This window comes from Pristiophorus japonicus, chromosome 4, assembly GCF_044704955.1.
Source record: "Pristiophorus japonicus isolate sPriJap1 chromosome 4, sPriJap1.hap1, whole genome shotgun sequence".
NCBI lineage: Eukaryota > Metazoa > Chordata > Chondrichthyes > Pristiophoridae > Pristiophorus > Pristiophorus japonicus.
The window spans coordinates 38527476-38553582 of record NC_091980.1 but is presented as its reverse complement, the minus strand read 5'-3'; the positions used below and the strand labels follow the sequence as shown (position 1 = coordinate 38553582).

Below are 26107 nucleotides of genomic sequence, written 5' to 3'. Positions count from 1 at the left end.
AGTTCATGCATGTGATATTTAAGTGTCTGCCATTGCCTATCCACCGTCAACCCTTTAAGTATTATTCTCCAGTCTATCCTAGCCAATTCACATCTCATCGCGTCGAAGTTTCCTTTTTTTAAGTTCAGGACCCTAGTCTCTGAATTAACTGCGTCACTCTCCATCTTAATGAAGAATTCTACCATATTATGGTTACTTTTCCCCAAGGGGCCCCACACGACCAGATTGCTAATTAATCCTCTCTCATCACACAAGACCCAGTCTAGGATGGCCTGCTCTCTAGTCGGTTCCTCGACATATTGGTCGAGAAAACCATCCCTAATACACTCCAGGAAATCCTCCTCCACAGTATTGCTACCAGTTTGGTTAGCCCAATCAATATGCAGATTAAAGTCACCCATGATAACTGCTGTACCATTATTGCATGCGTCCCTAATTTCCTGTTTGATGCCATCCCTACGACTGTTTGGTAGTCTGTACACAACTCCCACTAATGTTTTCTGCCCTTTGGTGTTTCACAGCTCTATCCATATAGATTCCACATCATCCAAGCTAATGTTCTTCCTTACGATTGTGTTAATCTCCTCTTTAACCTGTAAAGCTACCCCACCTCCTTTTCCTTCCTGTCTGTCCTTCCTGAATATTGAATACCCCTGGATGTTGAGTTCCCAGCCTTCGTTAGCTTGGAGCCATGTCTCCGTAATCCCAATTACATCATATCCGTTAACAGCCATCTGCGCAGTTAATTCATCCACCTTATTACGAATGCTCCTCACATTGAGGTCCTACTTTTTAATATAACTCCTAGTTCCCTAAATTCAGTAAAATAAAAGGTATTTAGCTCATCAAATCTGTTCCGTCCACTGACCATGTACAATTTGCCCTACTGTCGACTCCATCCAACTGATCTAATCTCCCAAGGAAACATTCTGCAAAATTGTTCCCTGTGCTTCCAATTGAGTAAAAATCCAGAATATCTTGCTAATGTTACAATTTACATTAGTCAGTCGTAATCAGCTACTTTCCACAGATGATATTTTCATGATCTCAGCAGTACTCCAATTAATATACTGGATGCAGTATTTGATCACTTCTTATATTTATCTTTATAACCTTCAATTCCATTCTCCACCAGATACTTAGCAATTGGCATGAAACTCTGGCTGAATGTGAAGCCAGATTGTAGAGGAGTGAGGTGCAAAGCTGATCCATTGCATGACTCAGCCCCCAAACCCATTTCTTTCTGCCTCTAATTTCTTGCCTTTTCTCCTGTCTTCTCCAAATGTGGTGACTTTTGGGCATAATGTTCCACGGGTGGAAATAGAAATTACAAGTAAAGATAGCAAAGCCGACTTAGAAATGCTGTTGTGAAAAGAATATAAAAGATAAAAAAGCCTTTCTTTCAGATATGAATCTCGGGGGCCAAAATTGCCCCTATCTTTAAGGCCTGTTATCACCACCAATCAGCAGCCACGCTGCGAAGTGGAGTGGCTGCTGATAGCCCAACTGCCCTTCCATGTTTCCCCGGCGGTGCCCCAGTTCCCCCCCCTACCGCTCCGCTGCTGCCTATCCGTCTTAAGCGGGTCATCACCATGCACACCACCGATCTATCCCCCCCAACAGCGACATTACTCTCCGAAAATCTTCGGCCCACCCGGCAGTGCCGAAACAAGCTTTTTCCCAGAGGTCTAGTGAAGCTGAGGCCTTCTGCAGCAGCACTGCGACTTCCCTGAAAGGGGAGGATGCACTGTCGCTGCCGTCACGTGTCGGCCCGACAAATATGCCCCAGGGTTCAGCCTGGCCGAAACCTTCTCTGGTGGCCCAGTGGCCTGAAGTTTTATAATCGCGCAGGCTCGCCCCTTTAATCGAAGGGGAGAGTCGTGGTGACTTGGTGCCATGATGGCGTCACCACGGCAGTCACTCCGCTCCGCATCCAACATCCGCTCCTCAGATGCTGTCACTGCTGCGTATCCACCCCTCAGGTGCAGTCACCACCCCCATTATGATCGCATTACAAATCCAAGAAAAAAAAACAACAACGAGCCGAATGTCGCTCAAGAGGCGACCTGAACCGCAGCTGTGGTAAAAAAAATCAGCAAAACGGGGTGGTAGCCAATCGGGTGGGGGACAATTTCTACCCCGAGATATTTTGGCGGGGTCTAAATTTGGGGTAGGACCTGATTATCTTCATCACTTTTCTTCTGGATTTCCAAATTCCAACAGAAATGGGAGCGGTTGCTTTTTGCATCCAACTTCAAAGTGGACATTACAGAGGCAGGACTGGCTGGATCATAGCTGCAAGAAAAGCTGCACTTGCTTGACAGTACCTGATCTTGGTAGAGGTGAGAAAAGAAAAACTTGCATTTATATAGCGCCTTTCACAAACTCAGGATGTCCCAAATTACTTTACAGCCAATGAAGGACTTTTGTAGCATAGTCACTGCTGTAATGTAGGAAATGCGGCAGCCAATTTGCACACTGCAAGCTCCCACAAACTGCAATGTGATAATGACCAGATAATCTGTTTTAATTATGTTGATTGAGGGGTAAATATTGGACAGGACACTCTTCTTCAAAATTCTCAAAAAATGCCATTCGATCTTTTACTTCCATCTGAGAGAACTGACAGGGCCTCGATTTAATATCTCCTGTAAAAGACAGCACCTCCTACAGCGCAGCACTCCCTCAGCACTGCACTGGAGTGTCAGCCTAGTTTTTTCTGCTGAGGTCTCTGGAGTGGGACTTGAACCCACAACCTTTGAACTCAGAGCCGAGGGTGCTACCAACTGAGTCACGGCTGGCATTAATTCACATTTGGAGGGATTTGAAAATCACTCTTGATCTTCAGCCAGCATAGTGGCCCTGTTTATGCTTCAATGAGCTGCGTCAGCAACATCCCTCACTTGCATCGAGGCGAGTGCCCAAACTGTGCTAAAAATGGCATTGTCTTCCACCCAAACTGAAAATAGCTCTAACCTTGGGATTTAGGATGGCACCTCCATGTGGTGGATGGAAGCTCTGATCTGCCCCAGATCTTTGTCTAAAGGCCCTCAAGGGGAAGTCTGGGGGCTAAGGTTGCCGGATTTCCAAATTAACCATTCAAATCCCAGCAGACGCATTTAAAGCGAGCATTTAAATTAAAAACACTGAATAAAACGTGCTGCCATTATATCCTCAAAGCTACTCTTTCCTATTGACACGTGCTCACCCATTCCTCAGAGCTCGGCTTGCTTCCCTAAACACTGCTGCTGCTTTTCTGAACTGCTGTTCTTTCAGAATAGGCTTTCTCTTTACTCTAAAAACACAATTAAAAAGAGCTCAAAATAATGCTGAATTTGGGGGGGGGAGGGCGTAAAGTAACAAAAAGTACAATGCCTAAATATGTAGTAATATGTTGCAGTTATGATGCTCCAGCACTATATTTGATTCATGAGTGTCAAAGAAAATTACTCGTAAATGCAGCACATCTGATTGAGCTAATTACATGATGACAGCCTGCAGGTTGACATTGGTTTTCTCAACTTAGTTCTCAGGACGTGTGGTAAGGACACGTTTATTGTCCATCACCGATCAACAAGAAATGGTGACGATGAGCCAGCTTCATGAACTGCTGTACTTCTGGTCATAATGTTCCCACAATGGCAGTTGGTAGGGTATTGCAGGATGTTTGACCCAGAGATGAGGAAGGAACAATGATATGTTCAATTTGGAATATTGAGTTACTCAAATAGAAATCTTGGATTCATAACCACCAGCTCACCCTTAAAATTAAACAAATTGGATTGAAATACAAATCAAACTTTTAAATTTCCAATTTATAGCATACAATTGTCTCAAAGTGTCATCACAGCAAATTAGAAATTAGTGTTTCAAAAACAAATATATCAAATTTTTTAAATACAGGAGCAGCAATAACCTTAAATGGCAAAGAATAATTTGGTTTTGACTCAATCACCTGTCACAAAATACAATCCTATGCTTTGTTGCCTCTTTGCCAATTCTCAATTGCATTTTCATATTTAACATGACGTACTGCTTATTTAAACCATTATATCTTCTCCGGATATTTAATGACTGGTAATGAATGCCCATAATAGAAGTTCTGAACAGTGTTTTACTCTTCGTATCTCTCTTCTAGCCCAATTACCATGCTGTCACGGTTTCTCCCTGTGGCTCGGACCTGTCCATTACATTAATGGGCTTCGTCTCCCTCAGAAGGCAGGCATCTGCAGTCAAAAGCTCACTACTACCTGAGCCTCACAACTTATCACAGTGTGATGGTACTGTCAGCTTCTGAAATCTTCAATAGTAAGTGGCCGACTCTGATCCTAACAAAGCAGTGCCCATGATGAACATGACTATGTCTCCTGTACTGGCTGCAGAAATGATTTGAGTGAAGTGCCTGAACATAGAACAGCGTCCACAGTAGACTAGAGGACGTATAGGTGCGTATGCGGGCAAATGTGTGCATGAGGTGTTGGCATGGCTGGGTAACCATGTAAGTGCGCTTTACGCTAATGTGTATGTGTATGAAATTCAGTCGAGGCACGCCAGGTGCCAACAGCTCCCCGTGAAAATGTAGATGAGGCAGGTTCGAGGACCAAATTATCTATACAATCAGTCATTTCTGAAAAAAACTCCATTAAAGTTCTCAAACATGACTTGCTGTCCTTGATTATCCCCTGCAACTGTAAATGCTCACTAATTTGATTTGAACTTATGTATTCTAAGAATGAAAACACAACTGACTTTAGTCTATAAGGTCGACAATTATCATGTTTCTTCTTCTCTCCCTTCTTCAACAGACTATAGAAAATATATTTATTTAAAGGAACAGGATGGAAGGAGTTGCGAGCTATGACACAATCACGGGGCTCAGATGAATTAAGTAAACTGCTTATAAACACGCAAGCACCAGTCTTGTGTTAGAATGGTTTGATTTTATGACGGCTGCATAATGCTATTCTGTCCAATTGATATGCTTATATCACAGGTGGAGGTTCACAGCAATGGTTTATGTTGTGTATGGAGAAAGAGTAGACTGAACATTCTGAACTCAAAGTAAAGTGTGACCGTAGTCTTTTATTGCAGGTCCCCAGACTGCCTCTCCAACCTGTTGAAGCCTCTTTAAATACCTGCGCTCCCAAGGTATTATGGGATCCCTTGGGACTCTTGGGGAAGAGCCCTCTGGTGGCTGTACAGAGTAAATACAAGTCCGCATATATAACAGTTAATGTCTGCTGTTTAAGGGCCTTGCACATTATTGCCAGTGTACATACCTCAACTTCCTTCTGTTGTTGGGCTGACAGTTCCTCAGTTAGTGTCCTGGCACTTTGGGTTTGAATTCCTTGGGCATCACACTGTTTAGCGCTTTCATGTAACATTACTTTATTGGCTATTTAAAGCAGTCACTACCTGACCAGATAAATCAGTGGAAATTAAATACCATTGTGTTTTTTGCCTGGCCTACTTTTTCTGGGGAAGGAGGGTCATGAGAAATCCTGTATAGATCCCTCATCAGGCTTATCTATTTTTCTCATGACCTTTGTCTACCTTTCCTGACAACTTTTCCTCTCTCCTGCTCTCCATTTCACATGACGGAACTCCCTGATGTGATCAATGTGACTCACAATCAAAAAGAGAGCTTCCAAGGATACTGACCTCTGATAGATTGCAAAGCACCAATGTTATTAACCTGCCATTGATCCTACCTCTGTGCACCAAAGGACAACATTAAAATCTTTAGAGTATCAACAAAAAGTAACTGCTCTGCTTATTTTTTTTTTAAAAAAGATTCCAGAAGTGTAGCATTGACAAAATACACATTGGATAATGGTGGTTACACAAACTGACACAACTGTTAGCTCCTTTCCCAAAATGGCGACAATTTTCTGTTAAAACAGTAAATGGTGATCTCTCTTCCTTGTTAAATGGGCAACCATCAGCTGTAGAATAAAGCTCAATTGAATTTTTACCATTTGCTGGCCGACATTCTGCAGTTTATATATTCTCTGAAAAATATTTATATCCTCTTTCATTTCCTTCCCGGTCCGGCAACGCCTTGTTTTAAAATTCTCATCCTTGTTTTCTAATCCCTCCATGGACTCATCCCTCCCTATCCTAACCTCATCCAGCCCAACAATGCTCCTAGATCTCTGCACTTCTTCAATTCTGGCCTCTTGCATATTCCCAATTTTTATCTCTTCACCACTGGCGGCCGGGCCGTCAACGGCCTGGGCCCTAAGCTCAGGAATACCCTCCCTAAACCTCTTTGATTCGCTACCTCTCTCTCTTGCCTCTCTTAAGACACTCCTTAAAAAGTACCTCAGAACAAGATTTTGGTCAGCAGTCTTGATATCTCCTTATGTGGCTCAATGTCAAATTTTGTTTGATCACACTCCTGTGAAGTGCTTTGGAACGCTTTACTACATTAAAGGTGCTATGTCGAAGCAAGCTGTTGTTGCTAGGTCGCTCCACAGCATCTACAATTTCCAGCACAACAGTCCTATTGCCAATGCTGTTCGTGGTCCAAAGCCAGAAGGATTGAGGGACTGCGTGAGTAGTTTCACTTTTTATTTCCTTTCCCTTTTTGTGAGGAACAGGAAGTTCTTTGTCAGCTGTTAGCACCTTTCTTTTTCTTTTTGTCTACTGTTTCACCTCCCCCATCCCATGGTATAGCTTAAATCAGAAGCTCGCCATATGAAAAACATTGGGCACCTAACCAACACCACACATTGTGGCATTTACTTCAAAGATGAAAATGTAGGAGAATGGCAATAAATATAACAAAAATGAATTCATAACTTTGCACAAAATTTCAGGCAATTATAACAGCAACTGTTTGAAAATGGCAACATGATTAGGCCATTCAGCTCCTCAAGCCTGTTCTGTCATTCTATTAGACCATGGCTGATCTGTATCGCAACTCAATTTATCTGACTTTTCTCCATATCCCTTGATACCCTTATCTAACAAAAATCTATCGACCGAAGTCTTGATAGCTGGACAATTCATCTTGTTTTAGCAGGGATAGAGTATTAAATTTTAAACAGAGGATTGAAATGATTAGTGACAACTGAAAATGAGACATCTTTTTTTTCCTATAGTGAAAGACAAACTGCACCACTGGAAACCGGGCCAGAGATAAATAAAGACCAGAAGGTGCAAGAGTCACAGTGATTACTTATTGACTGATGCAAATGAAATAAATTTGGTGTCAGCAAGCTGCTAGTGTTCAAGATCCAATACCACTGGCTACAGTCAGCAAGATATCTTTCCCTGACTGGCGGTGAGACATTTGTTTACAAACCCTATACTTGCCATGTGGAGCAAATAACTTCTAATCTCGACATCATTGTATGATAAGAGGTTTCCAATCTTTGTTCAAACACTCACTTTTAAAATAATTTCCACCTCTTCTGAAGACAGTGGCACAGGCGAGAATAAGTTTTTAAAAGAAAACTATGGCACTCTGGAGCCGCTAAAGGGGCTATAAAAGGGGGCAATTTCGACCCCCCCCCCTAATTTCTTTTGATGCCATTGAGCTATATCTCAAGGTATCTCCTGATACAGAAGCAACAGCACTCCAAATGTCCTTTAAGCCTTCAGGGTGTTATTTAAATCTGGCATTTTTGACGTTGGAATGCGAGAAGAATTTGGCACTGAGTGTGTGGCGTACTGCTTATTGGAAACAGCTATCTCGAGAGTAGCAGTGAGTGCTGGTTAGCAATTTTTCAGGCACCTGAAGAGGCCAATAATTCCTTGGGCAAGGCTAAACAGTGCCACACAAACACTAGTTTTTGATAACATGGAAGGGGAAATAAAACTACACAATATGCTTCTGTCAAAAAAAAACTCAATAGATTCTAACAGTTTCCTGGGTGTAGAAATATATTTTCAGACTCCTGCATTGAATATGAATCCACTCTAAATTACCTTTCCTTCTCCTCTGAAATGTGCTCATCTTCACCTATCTCTATGAAAGATGATTTCTCTCACCTTTCCCACCACCTCCCCATTGTCCTGACAGCAATACTTCTTATAAGTTATGGAAGCTGCTGTTAACTTCCAAATATTCCATCATCTTAAAAAGTTTGGCTTACTCTATACTTGGCAGTATTGTTTTCAGCATGGCTGTTTCACTGGCAATCTTGGTGCCTAACTTATGGATTTATGGAATTCAGCCCCTGAACGCTTTGGTGACTCATTTGTTAGTGTCTTGATCAGCTCAAAAGTCTATGATATTATCCAGCATCATGCAGTTGTAAGCAAGTTACCATCATGCAACCTTCCACCAAATCTATGTTCATGGCTATCTAGTTTCCTCTCAAATTGCTGTAGCTGTGCTGTAATTAGTGGCTCAAGCTCTGACTCCTTTTCCATTGATGGAAGGGCTCCCCAGGGATCTGTCCTCTTTCACTCTGTTTTCCCTTCATATCAGTGACCTTCTCCACTTATCACCCAATGTTATCCACTCTCTTGCTGATGATTTCAGACTCCACTTTTATTCCATCGCATGCCCTCAGTGAACATAATTTCCTCGGTCCTCTTGCTCAGCAATGGATTAATCGCTATTGGCTAGAAATTGCTGTCAGCAAGGTTATCCTATGAGTGATTAAAACACTCATTTTAAATTCCTTTCTCCGCTATTTTATCAAAGGAGCGAACCAATTTAAAATAATTTCTTCCTTTATTTCTTGATCTGTTCATGTTTCTTAGTTAGGAATTGAAAATCTTCTTGATTTTAATTCTTCAAAGATTTTTTATGTCCTTCACAAATCTCATCAACAACTACATTTGGTTGTTTTACCACCTTCAGCTAAAACAAGCTCATTGGCTCTAACTAGTTCTCTTGACTTCAAGTGGAACTCCCAGGTCTCCTCTATTGCTAAAGCTGTTACCAAAATTTATTTTTTCCCTCAGTGACTCTTAATTCTGTGTAAAGCCCAGAACTGTACAATACAGAAGTGACATGTTATTAAGGTAGTAATCCAGAGAATGTGCATTCAAATCCCACCATGGCATTTTGAAAATTTGAATTCAGTTATAAGACTTGACATTTAAAAAAAAATCTGTTTTCAATAAAAAAGTGACCATGAAGATTGTTGTAAAACCCCAATTGGTTCACTAATGTGTTTTAGGGAAGGAAACCTGCTCTCCTTACCCAGTCAGCCCTATATGTGACTCCAGACACACAACAATGTGGTTGACTCTTAATTGCTCTCTGAGGTGCTCCAGCAATCCATTCAGTTGTATCAAAACACTACAAAGAATAACAAGAATAGAAGTGGATGGACAATTCGGTTGTAACCTAAGCTTTGGATCAGGACACCAGCCCAGTCGACGCTGCAAAGTCCTCCTCACTGATATCTGGGGACTGGTAGCAAAGTTGGGAGAGCCCACCCACAGACTAGTCAAGCAACGGTCTGATATAGTCATAATGACAACATTTATTAACCAAGGTCCAGACTCCTCCATCATCTTGTCCCACCAGCAGGATAGATCCACCAGAGGTAGGGGCACAGATGGGTGGGAATGGCCCTGGGAATCTTCAATATTGACTTTGCTCCCATGAAATCTCATGGCTTTAGGTCAAACATGGGCAAAAGAAAACTCCTGTGGATTACTACCACCTGTATTGCCTCAATGGATGAATCAGTACTCCTGAGGGACCGAGCTGCCAGACTCGGATTGTGGCAGGTGGTGAGAGAGCATGGGCACTGCCTTCCAGCAAGTCTGGTCCTCAGCACTGATGTTGCAGCTCCTTTATATTATTCCCATTAAATATTTGCAACTTCTAGCTTTATTAAAATGGCAACTAAAAAGAACAGAGGAGCCATATGCACAAAGTTTTACTGTATCTCAGGAAGTCCACATACTGTGTACCAGTTCTACTCACCTAGGACAGCAGTATTAAAGGAAATCAGTTCCTTTTCCTTTCCATCATTGTAGAAAGCAAGATGCCATGTTCCTGAATCCAGGTACTGAACAAATACAGCTTCGTTGATGACCAAGGTCTGGATGCTTCTCCGCTCGCGTGGTGATTCCATCATGCTCCACTTCTCCTTGCCATCAAGACGCTCCATGAAATCATACTGAAAGCAGTAAACAAAAATAGCTGCAGTGTAAAATCTGCTTCAAATCAGCTCAGATTTACCTTCGCAAATGAGATAATCCTCTTAACGATCATCTTAATTGAAGAGTTATAGCTGAAGGAAGCAATTGAATCAGCTGGCAAACTCTTCACTCTCTTCTAATTCTGCTTTAGAACTGCGAAGTAATTCCTACATAATTTCCAGAGTGCTTGCTTCCAATTAATCTGATGATTATCACTTGATAATCAGACTGATTGTGTCATGTTATTAATCATTCTATGTAGATGCCATTACACTTCAACCACACAAGGCGAGGTAATTTTGATTTTGTGCGATAGTGTAAATCGGGCGTCAGTGAATCGGTAGCCCTTTGTACATCTCTGCAGATTTTTATTTCCGTTCCAAGTGTCTTTCCTTAATGGCAATTTTTATTAGTAGGAATATGAAACACAACTGCTCTCCGCAAACTACAATAAAAATGATCAAGAAGCAACAGCTGCTTGGAATACTACCCTATAAAGAAAGAATTTGCATTTATATATTGGGTCATAATTTGCAGCCCCATGACCGAGGTGTGCACATGTCCTGTAGGGGCTGCGCAACTTCCGGGCTTAGGTAAGCGCTGCGCATGCGCTAAAACCCGGAACTTGTGATTTGTCAAGAATTCTCTTGACAGATCATCCGCATCCGCGGGAAAAGGGCATTCACTGGCAGAAAATTGGGTTATTTGCCCAACCTCTGCCCAGCGAACCCCTGTGAAATTTTTACGCCTGGTTATCAGCACAAGAGTTTTAAAAAACTGAAAAATAACATTTTATCAATACTTTATACATTTAAAAATCTGTGAAATAATGTAAGTTTAATTTTAGCCTCTTGAAATGTTTTTTCAAAAAATTACATTTTAATTCATTTTAAATATGTGATAGTTTAAAACAAATTAGTTTAAGTGTAGAGGTATTTTTGGGGGTATTCCCATTCATACTTGTGGGGATTCCATACATACAGAATCCTGATAAGTATGAATGGGGATTCCCTTCTGTCATACGAGCCGCATGCGCCCTGGGATATGTAGGCCTTTCCCCACGCGTACCCAGAGAGCTCCACGACCACAAATCTCCGTACCTCCCCAACCACCAGTTACTTCGCCATTTTATTTGCGGATCAGAGGCATTTCCCCGTGGGAAGCCTCCGACCGCAAATTCAGGGCCATTATTTCATCACTTCTCTCAAGACATCCCAAAGTGCTTCACGTTCAATGAATTACTTGCAATCACTGTTCATTTGGCAAACATGGCACCCAATATTTAGACTGCAAGGTCCTTCAAATGGCAAATGAGGGCGAGGATAATATTCTTCGAATAGTACCATGAGACTTTTTGCATTCACCACAACAAGTTGAATGTCTTCAGCCAAAGAATGGCATCTCCAACAATGCAGCGCTTAAATCAGTACCGAGGTCCAACAAAAAACCCATGACCTAAAGAATAGATGGTGGGTGGAGAAAGCACAGGAGATCCAGCAGCTGGCCGACAGCCATGATGTGCAAGGATTCTTCACCACAGTTAAGTCCACCTACGGCCCAAGCACCCAAGGCCTCACCCACCCCACTGCTGGCCAAGAATGGGGAGACACTCATTAAGGACATCGAGGCAATTGGGGCCCGCTGGAAGGTGCACTTTGAAGATCTCCTTAATCGAGACTCTGCCTTTGACACGAGTGTCCTTGACTCCATCCCACAGCAAGCTACCCACCACCATCTCAGCAAAACCCCAGCCCTGCATGAGGTAGAAAAGGCCATCAGTCAGCTCAAGAATAATAAGGCATCAGGAGCAGATGGAATCCCTGCTGAGGCACTAAAGTATGGCGGAGAAGCACTATTGGTACGAATGCATGACCTCATCTCTCTTATCTGGAAGGAGGAGAGCATGCCGGGAGATCTCAGAGATGCCTTAATCATGACCATCTTCAAAAAGGGGGACAAGTCTGACTGCGGCAACTACAGAGGAATCTCCCTGCTGTCGGCCACTGGGAAAGTCATAGCTAGAATCTGGCACCGAGCTTATGGCAATAGTGATACCCGCCCTCTTATATGGTTCAGAGATGTGGACTATTTCCAGCAGACACCTCAAAGTACTGGCGAAATACCACCAACTCTGCCTCTGCAAGATCCTGCAAATCCATTCGGAGGACAGACGCAACAATGTCAGTGTTCTCGCTCAGGCCAACATCCCCAGCATCGAAGCACTGACCACACTCGACCAGCTCCGTTGGGCGGGCCACATCATGTCTGACACGAGACTCCCAAAGCAAGCGCTCTACTTGGAACTCTTACGCGGCAACCGAGCCCCAGGTGGGCAGAGGAAACGTTTCAAGGTCACCCTCAAAGCCTCCTTGATAAAGTGCAACATCCCCACCGGCATATGGGAATCACTGGCCCAAGACTGCCCTAAGTGGAGGAAGAGCATCCGGGAGGGCGCTGAGCACCTCGAGTCTCGTTGCCAAGAGCATGAAGAAACCAAACACAGAAGGAGCATGCGGCAAACCTGTCCCACCCACCCTTTCCTTCAGCCACTGTCTGTCCCACCTGTGACAGAGACTGTAATTCCCGTATTGACTGTACCGTCACCTGAGAACTCACTTTTAGAGTGGAAGCAAGTCTTCCTCGATTTTGAGCGACTGCCTATGATGATGATGATGACTACACTGTCAGCCTCAGTTATGTGCACAAGTCGTGGAGTGGGGTTTGAACAACAACAATTTAGAATATAAGAACATAAGAAATAGGAGCAGGAGGAGACCACCTGGCCCCTCGAGCCTGCTCCGCCATTTAATAAGATCATGACTGATCTGATCATGAACTCAGCTCCACTTCCCTGCCCGCTCCCAATAACCCTTTATTTCCTTATTGCTCAAAAATCCGTATATCTCTGCCTTAAATATATTCAATGACCCAGCCTCCACAGCTCTCTGGAACAGAGAATTCCATAGATTTACAAACCTCTGAGAAGAAATTCCTTCTCATCTCAGTTTTAAATGGGCGGCCTCTTATTCTGAGACTATGTCCCCTAGTTTTAGTTTCCCCTATGAGTGAAATATCCTCTCTGCATCCACCTTGTCGAGCCCCCTCATTATCTTATATGTTTCGATAAGATTCCCTCTCATTCTTCTGAACTCCAATGAGTATAGGCCCAACTTACTCAACCTATCTTCATAAATCAACCCCCTCAGCTCCGGAATCAACCTAGTGAACCTTCTCTGAACAACCTCCAGCGCAAGTATATTCTTCCTTAAATATGGAGACCAAAACTGTACACAGTACTCTCGGTATGGCCTCACCAATACCCTGTACAGTAGTAGCAAGACTTTGGTGCTTTTATACTCCATCCCCCTTGCAATAAAGGCCAACATTCCATTTGCCTTCATGATTACTTTCTGTACCTGCATACTCACTGTATGTGTTTCATGCACAAGGACCCCCAGGTCCCTCTGTACTGCAGCACTTTGCAATTTTTCCCCATTTAAATTATTATTTGCTTTTCTATTTTTTCTGCCAAAGTGGATAACCTCAAATTTCCCACATTATACTCCATCTGCCAAATTTTTGCCCACTCACTTAGCCTGTCTATATCTCTTTGCAGATTTTTTGTGTCCTCCTCACAATTTGCTTTCCCACCCATCTTTGTATCATCAGCAAACTTGGCTACATTACACTCTTCATCCAAGTAATTAATATAGATAGTTGAGGCCCCAGCACCGATCCCTGCGGCACCCCACTAGTTACTGTTTGCCAACCGGAAAATGACCCATTTATCCTGACTCTCTGTTTTCTGTTAATCAGCCAATCCTCTATCCATGCTAATATATTACCCCCAACTCCATGAACTTTTAGCTTGTGCAGTAATCTTTTATGTGGCACCTTATCGAACACCTTCTGGAAATCCAAACACACCACATTCACTGGTTCCCGCTTATTCACCCTGCTCGTTACATCCTCAAAGAACCCCAGCAAATTTGTGAAACATGATTTCCCTTTCACAAAACCATGCTGGCTCTGCTTGATTTAGCATTTATAGAGCGCCGTTAATGCAGTACAAACGTCCCAAAATGTTTCACAGGAGTGTTATGAAACAAAATTAATACCCTCAATCTTCTGACTCAGAAGAGAAATGGCTACCATGCTAACCCTAGATAATACATAATAATCCTTACCCTCCTGTAAATTTTGTGGCAGTATTATTCTATGGCAATGAGAACACAATTAGATCTCTTGCTTTTATTCAATGTGATAGCACTGTTTATGTTTTATTCAACAATTAGCATGCATTACAAACATGACAGATGACAGAGAGTTACTGTGAAGCTATTATTTAATCATGGACTTCAGATGATTTCCATAAACTACTCAAGTTTTTCCCTCACAACTTTTGATGCCATCTGGATCTCCAGAAAAAATACCAACTGTATTAATCATTCACATTTCATATTTATTTCTAAATTTCACATAGTACTTGTTATTATACAACTGTGTGCTGAGTGATAATTAGTTGCGAAGCTATTGAAGGGAAACCAAAGGGATCCCTAAAGACCCAGGACAGAAAAAATAGAACACAAGGCAGGAGTTACTGCATTCCCTTCAGGCTTACTGCCACCTGGCTGAGATAAAGGTTAAGAAAGAAATAACTTGCATTTATATAGTGCCTTTCATGACCTCAGAATGTCCTAAAGTGCTTTACAGCCAATTAAGTACGATTTGAAGCATAGTCCCTGTGGTGCTGTAGTGAAATGTAGCAGCTAATTTGCACACAGCAAGGTCCGGCAAACAGCAATGTGATAATGACCAGATAATCTGTTTCAGTGATGTTGGTTGAGGGAAAAATATTAGCCAGGACACCAGGGAAAGCTCCCCAGTTTTTCTTCAAAATAGTGCCATTGGATCTTTTACGTTTGTGAGAGGGCAGACGTGGCCTCGTTTTAATGTTTCATCCAACAGTGCAGCACTCCCTCAGTATTGCACTGGAGTGTCAGTTTAATTACTTACTCAAGTCTCCAGAGTGGGATTTTGAACCCACAACATTCTGACTCAGAGGCAAGAGTGCTACCACTAAGTCACGGCTAATGCCTGGGTGATGGGTGTTTTTGTGACTGGAAGACTGTTTCCTGTGGGGTTCTGCAGGGCACAGGACGAGGTCCCTTGATTTTTGTGGTATATATCAATGATTTAGACTTGAATGTAGGGGTTATGAGTAAGAAGCTTGCAGGTTATACGAAAATCGTCTGTGTGGTTGATAATGAAGAAGAAAGATGTAGACTGCAGGCCGATATCAATGAACTGGTCAGGAGGGCAGAACGATGGCAAATGGAATTCAATCCGGAGAAATGTGAGATAATGTATTTGGGGAGGGCTAACAATGCAAGGGAATACACATTGGGCTGGATTTTTTGTCATTTTTTCGATCATTTAACACCAAAAATACCACCGCTGGTAAATTCATCACAGATTACCATCAATTTTATAATTTAGCACCGAAATACCACCGGTGTTAAATTCATCAGTGATTGACCACTGGTGGTAAAAAATACCACCGATCTTATTTTTTTTCCATTTTATGACATCATTAAGTGTGCAACACCAAAATACCACCGAAAATTACCACCAGAGATGAATCCATCAATACCACCATTTTTACCACTGGCCTAAATTACCACCGAGAAAAATGCAGTCTTATCTGATCTTATCTGATTGAATCCAATGCTACGGGCACCATTTAAAAAAACGGCGCTGCAGTCCAGTCCACATGAAAGAAGGCTGAATTTTACGCAGACATCTTTATGTGAGTTCAGAGTTTCATTTTAAGGTTATTTGAGTAAATTGGAGGCCATTTTAAGGATAGTTAAGAAATTTGGAGGACATTTTGAGAACATTTGCAGGACATTTAAAGGAATGGGGCCTAAAATATCTCTGCCAATATTGCTGACTACTTATATGATGCAGAATAGAGCTGGAAGAAGGTTTATTCAAGAACATGTCCCTACAGTGTCCCAAGTCCCCACAGTGTCCCATATCCCCATCCCCCAAGGGATGCCGTGGATGCCGCTGGGCCGGGCCGGCTGGTCGAAGGGACCGAGTCAGCAAGGGTGCAGGGGAGCAATGCACCCGGCGGGTGGGCTTCATAAGCACCTGGTGGTGGTAGGGGGGCCGCCCCGGCCTCGGAGAAAGCACCAGAGGCAGTGGAGAGAGGAGTGACCGGCCCAAGGTAAGGCCATGACAGGGAGAGGAGGAGCGGGCGGGTACTGATGATGCATGCGCAAAAATAACACCCATTTTTCTTTCAGTGTTGCACGTTGAAAAATAAGAATGGAATACAGTTAGCCCTACCACTGGTTTTATTTGATGAAAATAGCATCTTTTGAGTGAGAGTGGTGTTTCGGTGGTTAAAAAAAACATTAATTTTTTAAATAGCACTGAAATACCACCAGAAAACCAATGGTAGGGCTAAATGATGAAAATCCAGCCCATTACATGGTAGTACACTGAGAAGAACAAAGGGACTTTGTAGTGCATATCCACAGATCCCCGAAGGTAGCAGGCCAGGTACATAAGATGGTGAAGAAGGCATACGGAATACTTGCCTTTATTAACCGAGGCATAGAATACAAGAGCAGGGAGATTATGCTTGAACTGTATAAAACACTAGTTAGGCCACAGCTAAAGTACTGCGTGCAGTTCTGGTCACCACATTACAAGGATGTGATTGCACTAGAGCGGGTACAGAGGAGATTTACGAGGATGTTGCCTGGACTGGAGAATTTTAGTTGTGAGGAAAGATTGGATAGGCTGGGTTTCTTTTCTTTAGAACAGAGGAGGCTGAGGGCAGACCTCATTGAGGTGTATAAAATTATGAGGGGCCTAGATAGAATGGATAGGAAGGACCTATTTCTCTTAGCAGAGGGGTCAACAACCAGGGGGCATAGATTTAAAGTAATTGGTTGGAGGTTCAGAGGGGATTTATGGGGAAATCTCTTCACCCAGAGGGTGGGGGGGGAGGGGGGGGCCGGGGTGGTCTGGAACTCACTGCCTGAAAGGGTGGCAGAGGCAGAAACCCTCACCACATTTAAAGGGTACTTGGATGTGCACTTGAAATGCTGTAACCTACAGGGCTACGGACCAAGAGTGGGATTAGTTTGGATAGTTCTTTGTTGGCCGGCGTGAGCACGATGGGCCGGAATGGCCTCCTTCTATGCTGTAAATTTCTGTGATTCTATGCTATTTATTTCATCTCACCCCATCAACATATTCTTCTATTCCTTGCTCCCTCTCTGTTCTTGGACTCCTACACTGTTCCAATGAAGCTCAATGTAAGCTCGAGGAACAGCATTTCATCTTTCTATCAGGCACTTTACAGCCTTCCGGACTGACACTGAGTTCAACAATTTCAGATCAGAACCTCTGCCCCCATTTTTCAGACATCAACTGTTGCTGATGATTCTGCTATTCCCAGTTACATCTCCTCTGGACCCATCTTTTGTTTCTTTTCTTGGCCCATTACCATCTCTTTTCATCTTGCACCATCATCCCTTTTGTCATTTAATCACTCCTGCCTTCCACCCTATCACAGACCTTCCCTTTTGTTCTTTCCTCCCCTCCCTCCATTCCCTGCCCCTATACTTGCTTAAAACCTGTTACTTCTCGAACATTTTCCAGTTCTGACGAAAGGTCATCGACCTGAAATGTTAACTTTGTTTCTCTCTCCAGAGATGCTGCCTGAGCTGCTGACTATTTCCAGCATTTTCTGTTTTTATTTTAGATTTCCAGCATCCATAGTATTTTGCTTTTGTATGCATCTATGCTATTTGCCTCAAACACTCCATGTGGTAGCAAGTTCCACATCCTCACCAGTCTGAGTAAAGAAGTTTCTCTTGAATTCCTTATTGGATTTATTAGTGACTATGTTATATTTATGGCCCCTATTTTTTCATTCCCTCACAAGTGGAAACGTCTTCTCTATGTCTAGCCTGTCGAACCCCTTCATAATTTTAAAGATCTCTATGAGTTAACTTCTCAGTCTTCTCTTTTCCTATTAGAAGGTCCACAGTAGTCAATAGAGAAGTCTGAATATCTGATAAGAAAAATCTAATCCCACCAATTTGTCACACTGAGGTCTGACTACACTGTGCTGACAATGTGTAATATTCATTTGCTCCTACAATCCATTTTGCAGCTTCTCCTCAATGACCTTCTCAAATCTCTCATCATCTCTCAAGGCTAATATTGCATTTTGCCCAGAGGCGTTAAACAATAGCCAGAGGGGATGGAAGGAGATGGACACGGTCAAATATTAACTTTGACAAAAGAAAATAATGCAGAGGAATTTGCGACCAGGGAATAAGAGATATGTAGCAGATTTTGGGAAGCTGGTGGTCAATTAATAGGAACGTTTGGTTAGAAGCACACTTTCTTCACACATTTCTGGTTGATAGAGATAGCCCAGATTGAAAGAGAAGGTCTCTGACAAATATGGGATCCATCACAATTTAACTCCTAAAAAATGATATAATTTCTAGTATCGATCTGTGAGATGTGATGGGTCACTTTAAATTGGGATACTACATGCTTGCTTTCTCCCATCTGCAATGAAAAATATTACAGTGTGATTTGCAAAATATAACTTCAAAGACATTGGCGGGAAAATTGGAACCTGTTTTGTCCATTTTTTGTGTGTAAAATAGGGGAGGAAAAGTTGATCAGTTTTGTAGAGCTATGTTCTATATTTCAAGGAAGCCTGAAATGTGCCCTACCCCATTGGATCAGGTGATATTCAGGCACCCCTGGTATCCACGTAAAACAGGTGTTAGACCGCTTGCATATGCTAATATGAGCGGAGTTGAGTCCATGATCAGATCAGCTGTGATCTTATTGAATGGCGGAGCAGGCTCGAGGGGCCGTATGGCCAACTCCTGTTCCTATTTCTTATGTTCTTATGAACGCTTGCTTCAGAACCCATCTCCTAAAGAGACAAGCATGCTCTACTCAGGTTTTCCTGCATTTGTTGTGGCCTAATCAGTGACTGCCAACGAAAAGGTAAGGTTTTTTAAACATAGTTTTGTTCATGTAGATCAGGGAGGTGCACTCCTGCAGGCCTCTGCTGGCCCCCTCCCAATCTGCACCCTCCCCCAATCCCAGGACTTTAAAAAAAATTCATTCATGGGATGTGGGCATCGCTGGCAAGGCCAGTATTTATTGCCCATCCCTAGCTGCCCTTGAGAAGGTAGTGGTGAGCCGCCTTCTTGAACCGCTGCAGTCCTTGTGGTGAAGGTACTCTCACAGTGCTGTTAGGAAGGGAGTTCCAAGATTTTGTCCCAGGAACGATGAAGGAATGGCGATATACTTCCAAGTCAAGATGGTGTGTGCTAAATCAAGATGGTGTGTGACTTGGAGGGGAACTTGGAGGTGATGGTGTTCCCATGCGCCTGTTGCCCATGCCTAGGTGGTAGAGGTCACGGGTTTTGGAGGTGCTGCCGAAGAAGCCTTGGTGAGTTGCTGTAGTGCATCTTGTAGATGGTACATGCTGCAACCACAGTATGCTGGTGGTGGAGGGAGTGAATGTTTCAGGTGGTGGATGGGGCACCAATCAAGCAGGCTGCTTTATCCTGGATGGTGTCGAGCTTCTTGAGTGTTGTTGGAGCTACACTCATCCAGGCAAGTGGAGAGTATTCCATTACACTCCTAACTTGTGCCTTGTAGATAGTGAAAAGGCTTTGGGGAGTCAGGAGGTGAAACACTCGCCGCAGAATACTCAGCCCGCTTTCCTGCCGCGTCGGGCATGCGCCGACCCCTTACCGACCAGTGGCGACTCCTTTTCCGCCCACGGGAGTGGCGCTGCCGTCCAAAATGGAAGGTGAGCCCTGTTTGAGGCGAGGGGCAATTACGGCCCTGAAGGGTTTATCCCAAGCAGCATAATCCGAGTTCACCAGTTCTATTATTGTAATGCAACTCATGGAGCATTGTGGGCCATTATAAACAGCCAAGTGTAAAAGTACCAGTAAAGAAAGGGAAATATTGATGTTTTAGGCATAGCCCTTTGTCAGGACTGGAATCATTTCTGACCAGTGCTGTACCTGTAATGGCATCACTTTCCATTTTTTTTTTACAGATACGACCTGACTATTTCCAGCATTTTCTGATTTTGTTTCAGATTTCCTGCATCTATGTTATGTTGTTCTTTTTTTTAAAGTAACAGGAGAGTGTCATCTTTTCTTATTGTTGAAGGAGCATGACTTAAAAGTTCTGTAAAAACAGTTTAGGATTGTGGTATAATCCATTACTGTTGTTTATTTGTGATTTCTAATGAACTTGTTCTGTAATTTATAACTCAACCCAGAATCTCATCACTTGTTTATTCGTCTGCTCTCTGAAGTCTAGGAACTCACAAGAGGGTTCAAGTCATACCTAGTAAGCTGAATACCTGTAGAGTAACAAGAGACTCTGTTCAACACCCGAGCAATGCAACATTACCAGGTATTGGATGTGTACAGTCACACTTTGGGTTCATAGGGAGTGAGGACTCGCTTACAGGAGTGATCTTTGGCATAGAGATTGTCTCCAAGTCCAGCAATGCCTCAATTTAAAATTCTCATCCTCATGTAGAAATCCTTCCATGACCTTGCCCCTCGCTATGTCTGTAACCTCCTCCAGCCCTACAATCCTCTGAGAACTCTGCATTTCTCCAATGCTGTCCTCTTGTGCATCCCCAATTTCCTTCACCCCATCATTGGCGGTCATGCCTTCTGCTGTCGAGGATCTGCACTCTGGAATTTCCTCCCTAAACCTCTCTGAAACTCCACCTTCCTCTCCTCATTTAAGTTGCTCCTTAGAATCGACATCTTGGAGCAAGCTTTTGGTCGTCTATCCTAATATCTCCTTATGTGGCTCGGTATAAAATGGTGTCTGATAACACTGCTTTGAAGCACTTTGGAACATTTCACTGCATTAAATATACATGCAAGTTGTTATTGTAGAGCACCAGAGAAATATCTACATGATGCCTTTAATGTAACAATTGGTGCTTTACAGGCATGGATCCTTGCAAGCATTGGATTTTTGGACTCAGGTTTTCGCAAGCTCTTTCAGGACATATTACGTGTTGGAGCTTGCTGAATAGAAATTAATGGATAAAGTGAACAGATTGCTTTCCCTAGTTGCACATACTTTTGTCCAGCCACAATGTGAAGTGTAGACTATCACTCCTGGTCATTGGAAGCACACAGATTGATATTGGGTGAGCTCAAAATCAGGTTCAGTTGCGATGGCCCCCATGGATGAACAGGCTGTCAGAGCTCAATGTCTCGGGTTAAGCTCACACATCAAGAATGTCAACTTAGGTGAGGTGCCAGAAGAGTTCCAGCATGGGTTGAAATGTATCTCAGCGTGAGTTAGTGCGTCGTAGAAATGTGGGATCAGGCAAGAAAACAAGGGAGAAGGTCACAGGCTGAGTGCTACAATTGGCATACTAGCCTATTTTCCAGGTGGAGGACAAGCACAATCAACACCTAAAAACTGATGATCTGGCCATTATCATTGTTGCTAGTGCTGTTGGGGAGGGTTTAAACTAAAATGGCAGGGGGATGGGAATCTATGCAGGGAGGCAGATGGAAGTAAAAAGGGGGCAGAAGCAAAAGGTAGGAAGGAGAAAAGTAAGAGTGGAGGGCAGAGAAATCAAGGGCAAAAATCAAAAAGGGCCACATTGCAACATAATTCTAAAAGGACAAAGAGTATTAAAAAAACAAACCTGAAGGCTCCGAGTCTCAATGCGAGGAGCATTCGTAATAAGGTGGATGAATTGACTGCGCAGATAGCTGTTAACGGATCTGATGTAATTGAGATTACGGAGACATGGCTCCAGGATAACCAAGGCTGGGAACTCAACACCCAGAGGTATTCAATATTCAGGAAGGACAGACAGGAAGGAAAAGGAGGTGGGGTAGCGTTACTGGTTAAAGAGGAGATTCACACAATAGTAAGGAAGGACATTAGCTTGGATGATGTGGAATCTATATCGGTAGAGCTGCGAAACACCAAAGGGCAGAAAACGTTAGTGGGAGTTGTGTACAGACCACCAAACAGTAGTAGGGAGGTTGGGGATGGCATCAAACAGGAAATTAGGGTACAGCAGTTATCATGAGTGGCTTTAATCTGCATATTGATTGGGCTAACCAAACTGGTAGCAATACTGTGGAGGAGGATTTCCTGGAGTGTATTAGGGATGGTTTTCTCGACCAATATGTCGAGGAACCAACTAGAGAGCAGGCCATCCTAGATTGGATCTTGTGTAACGAGAGAAGATTAATTAGCAATCTTGGGGAAGAGTGACCATAATATGGTAGAATTCTTCATTAAGATGGAGAGTGACACAGTTAATTCACTGACTAGGGTCCTGAACTTAAAGAAAGGAATCTTCGACGGTATAAGACGTGAATTGGCTAGGATAGGCTGGAGAATGATTGACCATGGATAGCCAATGGCAGACATTTAAAAATCACATGGATGAACTACAACAACAGTACATCCCTGTTTGGCATAAGAATAAAAAAGGGAAGGTGGCTCAACGGTGGCTAACAAGGGAAATTAGGGAAAGTGTTAAATCCAAGGAAGAGGTATATAAATTGGCCAGAAAAAGCAGCAAACCTAAGGACTGGGAGAAATTTAGAATTCAGCAGAGGAGGACTAAGGGTTTAATTAGGAGGGGGAATCTAGAGTATGAGAGTAAGTTTGCAGGGAACATAAAAACTGACTGCAAAAGCTTCTACAGATATGTGAAGAGAAAAAGATTAGTGAAGACTAATGTAGGTCCCTTGCAGTCAGAATCATGTGAATTCATAATGGGGAAGAAGGAAATGGCAGACCAACTGAACAAATACTTTGGTTCTGTCCTCACTAAGGAAGACACGAATAACCTCCTGAAAATACTAGGGGACCGGGAGTCCAGCGAGAAGGGGGAACTGAGGGAAATCCTTATTAGTAAGGAAATGGTATTTTGGAAATTGAAAGGACTGAAGGCCGATAAATCCCCAGGGCTTTATAGTCTGCATCCCAGAGTACTTAAGGAAGTGGTCCTAGAAATAGTAGATGCATTGGTAGTCATTTTCCAACATTCCATGGACTCTGGTTCAGTTCCTATGGATTGGAGGGTAGCTAATGTAACCCCACTTTTTAAAAATGGAGGGAGAGAGAAAACAGGGAATTATAGACCGGTTAGCCTGACATCAGTGGTGGGGAAAATGCTGGAATCAATTATTAAAGAGGTAATAGCAGCGCATTTGGAAAGCAGTGACAGGATCGGTCCAACTCAGCAAGGATTTATGAAAGGGAAATCATGCTTGACAAATAAAGTTTTTTTGAGGATGTAGAGTGGATAAGGGAGAACCAGTGGTGTATTTGGACTTTAAAAAGGCTTTTGACAAAGTCCCACACAAGAATTAGTGTGCAGAATTAAGGCACATGGTACTGGGAGTAATGTATTGACGTGGATAGAGAACTGGTTGACAGACAGGAATCAAAGAGTGGGAATAAACGGGTCCTTTTCAGAATGGCAGGCAGGGTTCAGTGCTGGGACCCAAGCTATTTACAATAAACATTAATGATTTAGACGAAGGAATTCAATGCAATATCTCCAAGTTTGCAGATGACACTAAGCTGGGTGGCAGTACGAGCTGCGAGGAGGATGCTAAGAGGCTGCAGGGGGACTTGGACAGGTTAGGTGAAAGAGCAAATGCATGGCAGATGCAGTATAATGTGGATAAATGTGAGGTTATCCACTTTGGTGGCAAAAACAGGAAGGCAGAATATTATCAGAATGGTGACGGATTAGTAAAAGGGGAGGTGCAACGAAGCCTGGGTGTACATCGTACATCAGTCATTGAAGGTAGGCATGCAGGTACAGCAGGCAGTAAAGAAAGCAAATAGCATGCTGGCCTTCATAGCGAGGGGTTTTGAGTGTAGGAGCAGGGAGGTCTTACTGCAGTTGTACAGGGCCTTGGTGAGGCCACACCTTGAGTACTGCGTGCAATTTTGGTCTCCTAATCTGAGGAAGGATGTGCTTGCTATTGAGGGAGTGCATCGAAGGTTCACCAGACTGATTCCCGGGATGGCAGGACTGACTTATGAGGAAAGACTGGACCAGCTAGGCTTATACTCACTGGAATTTAGAAGAATGAGAGGGGATCTCATAGAAACATATAAAATTATGACGGGGCTGGACAGGTTAGATGCAGGAAGAACGTTCCCGATGTTGGGGAAGTCCAGAACCAGGGGTCACAGTCTAAAGGTAAGGGGTATGCCATATAGGACCGAGATGAGGAGAAACTTTTTCACCCAGAGAGTTGTGAACCTATGGACTTCTCTGCCACAGAAAGTTGTTGAGTCCAGTTGGTTGGACATATTCAAAAGAGAGTTAGATGTGGCCCTTACGGCTAAAGGGATCAGAGGGTATGGAGAGAAGGCAGGGGTTGGGTACTGAGGTTGCATGATCAGCCATGATCATATTGAATGGCAGTGCAGGCTCGAAGGGCTGAATGGCATGCTCCTGCACCATTTTTCTATGCTTGTGGGAACTTGCTGTGTGCAAATTGGCTGTTGCGTTTCCTATATTACCACAATGACTGCACTTCAAAAGTACTTCATTAGCTGTAAAGCGTTTTGGTGTAGTCCTGAGATCGTGAAAGGGGCTATATAAATGCTAAGCTTTCTTTCTTATTGTAAATCTTCAATAACACTCTCTATTATTTTTTTGAGCTACTACCTTGCCTTCTTCCCTGTGTTTAAATATCTCTCCTTGGGCTGACACCTTGATTACATGCTGGAACATCTGTGAGAGGAACCTCAATAAAACCTGAATCTGCAGCGATCAACAGAATGACACATTTTCAAGCCAGCAACTGGATTTATAACAGTTTTCAGGATTGAGAATCAGTGGTGCAGAGATCAAATCATTGGGCTCAATTTTTCCAGGTCATTTGCGCGCACCGTTTTTCTGGTGTCAGTATTTACTTCAAAGTTTCCCCCTGGAATCTGCGTCGGTTTATTTGACGTCTGCGTCAGTTTTCAGCATTTTTCGCAGTTTGCTCCAATTTTTTTAATCCTCGCTCGGCGTCTCTGGCCACTCCCGAAAAACCTTTTAGTGAGTTAACAGAAAGCAGTGCACATTGAGAAATCGGCGCTGAACGATGCCATTGTTTTTTATCGAAGTTTTTGGAGGGAGTCTCTACCACTTGAAATATCCATAATAAAGTTCAACATTTTTTTACCTTTCAACGGAGTGCATGGAAATTTCTTGGATTTCTGAAGTTTTCATTTTTTTTTACTCACACGCCACCACCGAACGTTTTCAAGCAGGGCTGGAGGGGGGCTCGTAGCGTCGGCCATCAGAATCGGCCCCGTGCCCAGATACAGGGGCTCAGGGCTCGGCGATAAAACAAGCCCGGGGTGGCGGGGGAGATGGTGATTGGAAGGCTTTTGCACTGAGCCCGGGGAAGGAGGTGCCGATCGGAAGGCTGCTGCGCTGGGCACAAGGCTGCAATGAGTTTGGGGGAGGGGGAGGAGAAGGGGAGAAGTCACAAGGCTGCAATGAGTTTGGGGGAGGGGGAGGAGAAGGGGAGAAGTCACAAGGCTGCAATGAGTTGGGGGGGCGGGGGGGGGGAGAAGGAGTCACAAAACCTGGGTCCTGGGTGTGGTCCATCCATAGAACTTGTGGAGAGAGAACAAAGAATCTGTGCTGCCTGCTTTCCTGCCGTTTTGAGCTTCGTTCAAAGGTTAAATTTAACTATGGGGGCAAACTGTCAATGCCATACCTTGTGCGAGCCTTCTGCATGATGGTGCTACGTAGGAGACAATTGATTCGATGTCATCGCATGAGGAACATCAGAACCCATAGGGTGGTGGGCAGGAGGCCTTACCCACGTCAGGTTTATTGAGACAGGTGGTCGTACCTGCACCTGAGTGATGCAGACTGTGTCAGAAG

At 43.4% G+C, this 26107-nt stretch overlaps 1 protein-coding gene across 6 annotated transcripts in view; it reads right to left on the bottom strand.

Annotated features, from left to right (window-relative positions):
• tenm2a (teneurin transmembrane protein 2a) overlaps positions 1 to 26107 on the bottom strand; it is a 652746-nt gene that overhangs the window by 169174 nt on the left and 457465 nt on the right. For all 6 annotated transcript variants that reach the window (XM_070878095.1, XM_070878096.1, XM_070878097.1 and 3 more), the window contains exon 7: positions 9899 to 10094. In XM_070878095.1, the coding sequence (XP_070734196.1) occupies positions 9899 to 10094 (196 nt within the window). The remainder of the gene's footprint in view (positions 1 to 9898; positions 10095 to 26107) is intronic.